Here is a 10,614-nt window from a genome sequence, read left to right as displayed (position 1 = left end):
CTGTGCCCTGGTCTGAGTCACTCCGACTGGTCTACACATACAGAGGACTGTGATACATCGTGGTTGCAAGAAGGTTACCAAGATAACACACGTAGCATGCTTAGCTCATCAGATGAGTGAAATAATTGTTGCAGTTGTCCAGGGCTTTATCTGATCCAACAGGGCAGAACCTACAGGTACAACCTGCAGGATAAAAAGACGTTTCTGTGTCCTTCATGGGCTCTACAGCAGGTAGAAGCAAGTTATGCCTGTCTGAGGAGGACAGATAGCACGTGTTCTCATTTCTGTTCGCAGATTTTATAGTCACATAAAATCATGTATGTACATACACTGAAAGTAGATATGAAATTGTTGGGGGAATAATGGGGACACATGAGGCACAAGGGTGCGCTCCTCAATATACAGCATGTACTCCCTGATACACTCGGCAAACAAACTCGTAACTTTCGTTTTAATATAATTGCCTCAAGTTTCAGCCAGGCGTTATGGCACACTCCTGTAATTCGGGAGGCTGGGGCAGAAGGGTCTTACATGTTTTAAGCCTGTCTGAGATACAGCGAGTAGTAGGCCAGGCTAGGTAACTTCAGACCTTATAGCAAAACAGGGAAGGAAGCTGACTGTGCTGGCGTGTACCCGTAATCCCAGCCCTTGGAAAGTAGGGGGAAGGCAGATCAGGAGTTCAAGACTAGCCTAGGCTACATGAGACCGTGGGAATGGTGAGGCAGGGACGCAGCAAATGGCACACTACCTGCCCAGAAGACTCAAAGCCCTGGATTCAACCCTCTACCACAACAAAACACTACCTCAGGTTTCTTAGAGGGAGGAAAAGAGCCCATTTCTAAGACGCGGTAGTAATTTATATGGCTACCCACCCTGCTTCCTTTTCAGTACGTAGCATCTGTTTAGGGCACAAGAGAAGCCAACCCCACCAAGAATTGAAGATGGACCAGGTGCAGCATTTTGATTGTTTGCTCTGTAGGCCTGGGACACACAAACTGCAAACTCCCTGGTTTTACCGGCCTCCCTGGGGCACTCCTTTAACAAAAAAAGACAGGCCTCTTCTATTAAACCCTTCTGTGCCTTAAATCAGGGATCAGTATCATGTTTTGGTGAAGAGTTTTCCCAAGTCACAGACTGTCCACACTCTGCCACTGAACCTCAACTCAGATTAGAGGTTCTCAACCTGTAGGTCACGACCCATTTGGGATCACATATCAGATAATTTACATTACAATTCATAATGTAGCAAAATTATAGGTAAGAAGTAGTAATGAAATAATCTCATGGTCGAGGCATAACACAATATGAGGACTTGTATTAAAGGGTCTCAGCATTAGGAAGCTTGAGAACCACTGCCTCAAACCCTTCCTTCCCTAGATCTATGTGGAAAAGGTTACATTGGTTCATTACAGAAAAAAAAAGTGATTAATTTGGTTGAGAATTCAAGAATTCACAGGTAAACAATATTAACAGTTTGATTTTAACTTATCTGTGTTTCCTTTTACAGACTGAAAAGCAAAGAGCTGTAGGAGCTTATGATGATAAAAATACATCTTAAAGTCCTGCATGGAGAAATAGGTAAATACTAAGGATTTGGATCACACACGCTTTGAGGAGATCTCGAGGCTTGGTTTCCGGCACTGATTTAACAAGGTCGTGAGTTCCGTGAAGATGAACACAACAGAACGGCCATATACTTTCAGTATCAGTTTTTATTACAAAGTGCATCTTGATTAATTTATGATTTAGGTAAGCTGTAAGATCTCAGTATACGCTCTGGAATAATAACTTTACAAAGATTCAAAACAAACAAAAATTTAAAAGCCTTTTTATTTCCTTCACCATTATTGTTTTACAATACAAATATCACCTTGTGAGTAACACACACTCGCACACGCGCACGCACGCACACACACACACGCTTGTGCACACATACACACACATACAACCTACAGAAGGTAATTCTGCTGCACATAAAATACAGAATGGATATTTTATATATGTATATATATATATATACTTCTTCGTTCTTAGAAAACTATTTTGTTCTCCACGTTGGCAAGTATGGAGCAGAATACTTCCCCAAACACACGCATGTCAGGAGTAAAACATGCAGGTTCTGCACAAATCTATTTTAAAGAAATAGATCTCTTTTTTGTTGTTATTCACCAACAAAATTGTCATGAGAGTATGGACAACTAATTTATAGCTTTCAAGTTTTAGGCTAAGTGATCATTTTCAAAACTCTCTTTAAAAAGATATTCATGGCTGTTTTTATTGAGTAGTTAAAACTGAACTACCAAATAGATGAACTAATTTCAGTGGTATGTGCCATCATTGCCTGCTCACAAAATGTGAATGGGCACATACTCTTAATTCACAACCCTATTCTTTAATTCAAAACATTTTTAAAACCATTAGCAGTCTTTTCATTTAATTTAGCTATAAATGCAAAATTTAGTAGTGTATACATACATTTATATTTTCATGGAATACTTTATTTTAAATAAAAACATTTAAGATTGCCTACCGACCATACACTCAAGACAAGAAAGGCACTAGAAACATAGACAAATTTCTCTCCCAAGAAGCATTTTTAAATTTTCACTCTGTTTTCTGTGACATGTAAAAATCTTCAAATTTGGTTTTCATAACATCATTTTTGAAAAATAAAGTTAGGAAATACTTAGAAAAATCACTTTATAACAGAATCTTTTTTTTCCTTTTTTTGCAGTTTTTAATACACTGTCTCTGCTGATTTTATAAAACCCCAAGTGAGCAGACCTCTCCAGACCTACCATCTTCAGCTGAGCATCAGCACAGCAGGCAGAGAGATTTCGGAACCAAATCCCGTTCAGACACGTTGAACCCTTCATAGAGACATTTGCTAGAAAATGGCTTACAGCCCTGTCTTTGGGGCAAGAGATATGAAAAGTATGTTTTCCCAAGAAAATAACACACTTTATTTCCAGATATGGCTGGAAAGGCCAGAGCTTATGACATGGAAGCGTGCGCACAGTGGCGCTGCTGAATTGCACAGAGGAAGTGGTGGCTGCCGGTTAGAGAAGCCCCAGGCTTAATAACAGGAAATGCGTACAGTGCATGAGAAGGGTCAATTTTCTTTATTGTTGTCCACTGTAGGTCCTTTGGAGAGAAAAAAAAAAGATCACAGTGCTGACCAGGTAACTCAATAGGTTAAGTCAAGGTAACTGTTGAAAGATAATAGCAGGAGGGAGGTGTTTGTTTATGGCATCTTCTCTCATGGAGTTCTTAGCACTTCGGACAGGTCCTCATATTCCCCTCTTTGTAGCGCTGTTATGTGTCGTTTACCAACCGACTATATTTGACTTGTCTACCAAGGTGGACTACTGGCCAGGGGAAGGGCCAATGGTAAGATCGAGGTACAATTCCTTGGACATTCTTTTCAAAGTACTGAAATGGCCTGTACCACCACACCCTGGCCAGGAGGTTCATCGGGGATGCTTCCTTTAGCACCTAAGAAAGCGAAGAACACGCACATTGTTTATCTTACAATCTTTCATTCAAAAATGCTTCCCATGTTGAAATTCAAAGGATCCCAGACTCGCCCCACACCCATCCGTACAGCCCAGCTTCACTCTGGGTCCTCCATACTATTCCCCAAATCATAAAATTCCAGCACAGCAAGGAAAACTGAGACTCCCTCAACTCTTGCCTGTTAAATATTTCAGCCTTTCCTTTCTAGCCTATGCTTATAATAAGGGAAAACTTAAATATAACCACAAAACTAGTGAGGGGCCCAACATAACAAATGGAGGCTAAGAAGGCACATCAAACAAAGTGTAGACACATGCTTAGCTAATATTCTTTTCACAGGCAGCGGGGTCTATATTTCAGAAGAAAGCAGTATCTGTATCATTATAGCAACACTTTACAAAACAGATTCTGCAGAGGCTCAGAGGTATAAAAACCAGTGCCATCTCAGTCTGCTACTTCTAAGAAGGAGAAGCTGTGGAAAATATCCACAGATTCATTTCCTCCCCGTTCCTCTGACTCCAGGCTACAATGGCGGCACTGAGCTGGGCATGAGCAGTTAAAATCAAAGGCAGGGAAGGGGCAGACTCACTTGCTGGTTGGCCATTGTGTGATACCACCAGAAGAGTCTTGTGGTGATGTAGTAGGCCACCACCACGTCCACAGTGTAGTGGTCGTGTGCTAAGAGAATACAGAAGATTCCAACGACGCTGAGGAGCCAGCAAACCCAGTGGTACCACCAGAGTCGCCGAGGGGAATCTAGAAAGAAGAAAGATTTGCAATTGTCCTGTTCTCAGATACCATGAAGGGCACTCAGTCATGCCTCTGCCATTCCCGAGACCAACTGTCTTACATCTTTTCTCCTGAAAGCCTGGGTCAGCAAACCAAAAGACTTTATTTCTCTATAACCAAGGCTAGCTGGAAACAACTTTCAATGAGTACGTGACAAGCAGCAGTAATCTATATAGGGCTAGAAGTTGCTTTATATAATTAGAAATGTAACTTCAAAGGTGATTACGGAGGCTAGAGAGATGGTTCAGTGGTTAAGGGTACTGGCTGCTCTTCTAGAGGACCCGGGTTCAAATCCTAGCACCCCATGCAGCTCACAGCTATCTAACTCTAAGATTGGACACTTTCACACAGACATACCTGCAGGCAGAACACAATGCACACAAAATAAAAGTAAATAAATTTTAAAAAAGGAAAGGTGACTATAACCAAATATGCACAGGTTATTTCAATGCACTTCAATTTTTTTTGTTTTGTTTTTTTGTTTACTTGTTTGACAGTGGGTCTCTCTGTGTAGCCCCAGCTGTCCTGGAACTCATTCTGTGAACCAAGCTGGCCAACACAGAGATCTGGCTGCCTCTGCTTCCTGAGTGTTGGGATTAAAGGCTTATGCCATCAGAGCTGGCTACTTTCAAAGACTGTCTACTGACAGTTTTATGTGTATATATGTATGCATGTTTGTATGAGTGTAGACACACATGTATGTAGGTGCATGTGTGTCTCACACGTACAAACCAGAGGTTGTTGACGAGTTACTCTTTTGATTCTCTACCTTATGTGCCGAGGGAGGGTCTCGCAATCGAAACCACAGCTCACCAATTCAACTAGTCTAGCTCCTCAGCTTGTTCCCAGGACTCCCTGTCTTGTCCACAGCTCTGGAGTTACAAGCACACTTCTGTGCCTACCTGATATCCTCATGCTCACACCTCATGAACTCCACCCCTAGAGCCGAGGCCTCAAGCCCTATTCAATGACCATTAATTAAATTTCACTTGTTGATAAATTGAGGCAAATGCTTTATATAAACCCAATACCCAATGTGTCACAGATCCATTTTTATAAAATTTAATTTAATTTAATTACAACATTTCTCCCTTCTCCTTCCTCCATCCAAATCCTCCCATATGTCCCTCCCCACTCCCCTTCAAATTCAAGGCCTCTTTTTTCACTAATTGTTACTGTATACATTTGTGTTCGTATATACAGACATAGTCACAAATATCCTGCCGAGTCCCTATAATATTACTTGTACGTATGTTTTCGTTTGACACTGGGCAATCAATTGCGATGCTCTTCCCTGGGGAGAGCCCCCCTCTCGTGTTCCCAGCTTTACTCAGTTGTCTACAGTTCTCTGTGTAGAGTTGAGGCCTCATGGCCTTTCCCCCATCCAGTCTGGCACACTCAGCGGAGCCATCCTTGTTTAGCTCATGTTTGTGCCACAGAGGCTTAAATACGAACAAAGCAATTATAACCAGTATGGCTGCCGTCCTGCCTTCCTGGCTCTGTAACTACACAGTCACCTCACTCCGGCTGCCGTCCTGTCCTCTGGGTTCTGTAATTACACAATCATCAGAAAGACTGTGTGGCTGCTAATTCTGAAGTATAAATAAAAGAACAAATGCCCGGAATTTGTAGTTCAAACATCTTCCTAAAGACAGGATCCTGCCACACAAATACTTGTCTGTTCCCGGATCTGGGAAGACCACTGAGAAGCCCTCTGTTAGTAAAGGTATGTCTTCCTCTTTCCCATTCTCAAGGGCTAGGGGGCTAGCTAGAGGGTCTGGGAGTTCAGAGAGAAGTTTGGAGGGATCTACTGCCCCCACTTCCAGGAAGAAGGTACTGCGTTTTCCTGGAGGATTTTCAGGAGGTCCGTCAGTCACCCACTAAGGCAGTGTGCATCTACCATGCCCAGAGAGAGGTCCTGCTTGAGATGCCTGGACCAACGCTCAGAGGAGGCAAAGGACAGCCTTGGTGGGGGAAGCCTTGCCAGAAGGGGAGAGCGGAGGAAGACACTAATCACAGGGTTGTATAAGTAATGAACAATAAACAAGGACAAGGGGATCAGGAGGAGAGGGAGGAAAGGGTTTTTTCTTTGATTTTTTTTCCCCCAATTTTAAATTGGATGGTGGGGGCAGGAATAGCCCACTAATATTCATACTTGATACTTTAATGATACAGAAAAAGCAGCTACTATATAGACATTTTCTGTGAGTATCCATCCACACCATTTTTAAAAAATGTTTATAACTTCTTCTCCACTCATGAAATAAAAATTCATTTTAAAGATGAAGAAACAAAAAGTCGCACAGAGATTAAAGATTTTTCCCAGTCATAGTGCTGGTAGCTGATAGTTCCAGGATCCCACACCAGAGTCTTGTGATTCTTGCATGGTGCTTGCCTGGTCTTGTGTGGTGCTTATGATCCCTTATAGATTTTAACATGAGAAACTATTTCAGGTGTTGACCAGTAGGGGGCAGGCACTCCTTTCCCAAAGGGCCAATGGCATTTGACCCCTAAGGTTCCCGTTTTCTATATCTGGTTATATTTATTATGAGATAAGGTTCATGTACCCTTTGAATAGACATTACTAGAATTCACTTTATTTGATCACATAGTCACATCCTTTTACTTTTGTTTCAAGGTCAGGGCTGGCCAATCTGCTTCCTTTTCCTCCTTCCCTACTTCCTATCTGATATGTACCCGCCCTCCCCCCCCCACCACCGTACCTTCCACTTCTCCCCATGGGTGTTGGGCAGGCCAGGCCACACCCACTCTGCATAACTACAACAGAAACCAATGACCTATCTCTTGGTCTCTGGTCTGCTCTCTCCAAAGCCCCTTGAAAGCTCCTGCGGGGGGGGGGGGGGGGGGGGGGTGTTTTCTCCCACTTTGAAAGAGATTCAGAAGACACTGTTCCCTATTCTCCCATTCCCTAAGTGTACCCCACTGACTCTGCTTTGCAGCTTAGGGTACCCTCTGATCGTTGCTACTTATCTATTGATTCTCTTTCTCGCTACTACTCTCAGCTCCCAGCACACTGGCTTTCAGTTACAATGCACATAAAACATTTCCGGACTGTGGCGGTGGCATGCGTCCCTCCTCTGAAGGACCACAGCATCCTACTTCATTCATCACTCTTCATGGGAACTGCTTAGAGAGTGTTCATTGAACAGTTTATGACTGTACAATTTTGAGGAAAACTGAATTTTCTGGAGAAACAAATAATCTGTTGTTCGATTATAGGGCTCAAATTCTAACAGCAATGAGAAAGAATGAACCAAGCCTCATGTACCAAAAACAATCTGAAAGGAAAAAGTAGCACAATACACACACATATATATGTACATACATATACACATATATGTACATACACATACATATACACGCACTCAAACTCATATATACATACACACTTATGTAAATGATTCCGTTACATATATTTAAAACTGACCAAATATTACAGCTGCCATCCAGGAACAAAGCACCCCCCACAAGAGCTGCAGCTAAGGTCATTCCAAACATCTGCCGGATGCACAGGCACAATAAGATAAGACAGCAGTCCTCACGCCTCCAGCCTGGCTTTAGGGGACTTTCCACAAACTGATTTTCCAAAGGATCATGGGGAGTGGCAGGCGACAACATCACAAAGCAAGGTTGTTTTAGACTTACATTCTTTGATAAATAAGTAGGTGAGTGTTAGCATGACCGTGTGGCCACTGTACAGATAGTCCCCGCACATGTTGTGAGAGCCGGTGATGGACAAGCCGCCTCCGGCGATGAGCTTCATTATCCTCCGCACTTGAGCTTCCCAGTCTCCAAAGAGCTATGGAAAAGAGAAATGAGATTCATCATTAGTTCCCATGAATCTTTGCTAGCATCCCATTGGCTTTTCATATACTTTATTAAAACACACACGATCCTCCTCATCAAGTGTGCACGCACTGTTCATCGGGTTAGTGGCAGCCCCTGGAAAGTGTATGGTACTAGCACTGCCGTATCTGGATCTAGAACCTCATTCAGATGCTGGCATTTCTTCGATAGTACATTTCAGCAATGTTTAAGGTTCAGGATTTTAACCCAGGGCCTCAAGCATGGAAGGCAAGTGCTCTACCACTAAGCTATACGCCTGTATCCAACTTAAATTTTAATACAATGAAGCAGAAGGAATTAATGGTTGATTTACTGTAATTTCTACTTTGGAAAAAGAAAGCATGACTCTTAAGCAAACATTTTTGCCCAAAGGATAACAATTATTAGCCAAAGCAATTGGAGGTTAGTCAGTTAAATACATGAAACAAGGGACTCAAAACGATGTATGTTCAGCCCTCTGAAATTACACAGGCAACAGCGGCTATTTTTCCTGTTAGTAAGAGTAGGAGAGAAACTTATAAAGCAATCTATCTGCCTAAGATACAAGCCTCAGCTGGATATTCAAGTAATAAATGGCTTAACTAACTCACTTGATGCAACGTGTATTTGCTCCACCAAAGACATGCAAATGTTTGTATCTATGACTGCAGTATTCTTTTTGTTCAATTTTGTTCTTAGATTTATTTATGTGAATGGATGTTTCACTTGCATGTATGTATGTATATCAAGTGTGTGCCTAGTGCAGAAGAGGGTCCTCTGGAAGAGCAGTTATGGATGGTTCTGAGCTACTATGTGGGTGCTGGGAGGTCAAACCCTGGTCCTCTATAAGAGCCACAAATGCTCTTAACCACGGAACCAACGTGCAGCATTCCTGTTCATTCTAGTTGGCCAGTTTAATTACCATAATCCCCTTTCAACATTTAATTGCTAATACCCCAGCTTCGGAAAAATGCATGTTTCATTATCTTTTCCCTTACAAATAGCAATCAGGTTTTCTACTTCAGGAAAGCAAGCTGCCAGATCCCAGAGGATTTGACTCTTCTAATTCAAAGGCAACTCTGAATGCTCAGCAAACAGAAGGAAGCAGACTTACACTGAAAGATTCCATGCTGTGGCACTTCAGAACTGGGTACTGCCGTGCCAAAGTCCTCAGAGATTAAAACCACGCTTTAGATGAAGGATCCATACGGATATGACTTTGAGAGAACATTCCAGAAAAAGACATTGCTTGAGGGCAGGGAGAGGGCTTCAATTTATTAAGCAATGTGATTTCCAATTTAGATTTTAGACCTAGCCACGCAACTAACTCTTTATACGTACATAAGACTTTATAAAATTTGTCATGTCTCTATTCTTCTCCAGGACCTGCAGAGGATGCATTCTACAAAGCTGGTGAGTAAATGCAGAGAGAGGAAGACCTTTCTGGGAGGCAATGAAGGGAGTGCCACAGCACTGTGTGGCAGCGGCAACATGGACTCACAAAGTGCCCAGTCTAGATGCTTTCCAGAGGTATTGGAGGGCAGGAGACTGTGGGTTAGTCAAGGCTTTTGACTATAAGGCATAAGTTGAGTAGAAAGAAACATATAGAAAACTACTGAAACAGAACAAAACACGAGGCAATTATCAACTCCGGGGAGCAAACTACTGTACAGAAAGGGAAAGGTAACGACAGCAGCGGTTCTCACCTTCCTAATGCTGTGATCTTTTAACACAGTTCCTCATGCTATGCTGACCCCTGACCCACGAGATCAATTCTGCTGCTACTTCATAACTGTAATCTTGCTACTATGAATTGTACTGTAAATATCTGTGTTTCTCCGACGGCCTTAGGCGACCCCTATGAAAGTCATTCAATCCTCACCTCCAAAAGTGGGGGGCACAGACTAAAAGTCACTGAATCACAGGAAAGTGACACTTGGCTGTCTGTTAAGCACACTTACAGAACCGTAACTGGGTGACCTCTAAGAGGGGACCCTGGGCATGGTGACAAGGGAGGGGACCTGTGCATGGTGACAAGGGAGGGGACCCTGTGTATGGTGATGAGGGAGGGGATCCTGTGTATGGTGACGAAGGAGGGATCCTGTGTATGTGACGAGGGAGGGACCCTGTGTATGGTGACGAGGGAGGGGACCCTGTGTATGGTGACGAGGGAGGGGATCCTGTGCATGGTGATGAGGGAGGGGACCTGTGCATGGTGACACGGGAGGGAACCCTGTGTATGGTGACGAGGGAGGGGACCCTGTGTATGGTGACGAGGGAGGGGACCCTGTGTATGGTGACGAGGGAGGGGATCCTGTGTATGGTGACGAAGGAGGGATCCTGTGTATGGTGACGAGGGAGGGACCCTGTGTATGGTGACGAGGGAGGGGACCCTGTGTATGGTGATAAGGGAGGGGACCCTGTGTATAGTGATGAGGGAGGGGACCCTGTGTATGGTGATGA

At 43.2% G+C, this 10,614-nt stretch overlaps 1 protein-coding gene across 9 annotated transcripts in view; it reads right to left on the bottom strand.

Annotated features, from left to right (window-relative positions):
- Positions 1-1,694: 1,694 nt before the first annotated feature.
- The window catches only part of Sgms1 (sphingomyelin synthase 1), a 261,385-nt gene continuing 252,465 nt past the window's right edge, over positions 1,695-10,614 (bottom strand). For all 9 annotated transcript variants that reach the window (XM_041661109.1, XM_041661108.1, XM_041661114.1 and 6 more), the window contains 3 exons: positions 7,972-8,125; positions 4,106-4,272; positions 1,695-3,495 (listed from right to left, as the gene is read on the bottom strand). In XM_041661109.1, coding sequence (XP_041517043.1) covers positions 3,316-3,495; positions 4,106-4,272; positions 7,972-8,125 — 501 coding nt within the window. In that variant the 3' untranslated portion in view covers positions 1,695-3,315. The remainder of the gene's footprint in view (positions 3,496-4,105; positions 4,273-7,971; positions 8,126-10,614) is intronic.

This window comes from Microtus oregoni, unplaced genomic scaffold, assembly GCF_018167655.1.
Source record: "Microtus oregoni isolate MIOR12 unplaced genomic scaffold, Mior012 000012F_ref0000307, whole genome shotgun sequence".
Lineage (NCBI taxonomy): Eukaryota > Metazoa > Chordata > Mammalia > Rodentia > Cricetidae > Microtus > Microtus oregoni.
The sequence above is the reverse complement of the archived record's forward strand: the minus strand, read 5'-3'. Positions and strand labels throughout refer to the sequence as shown.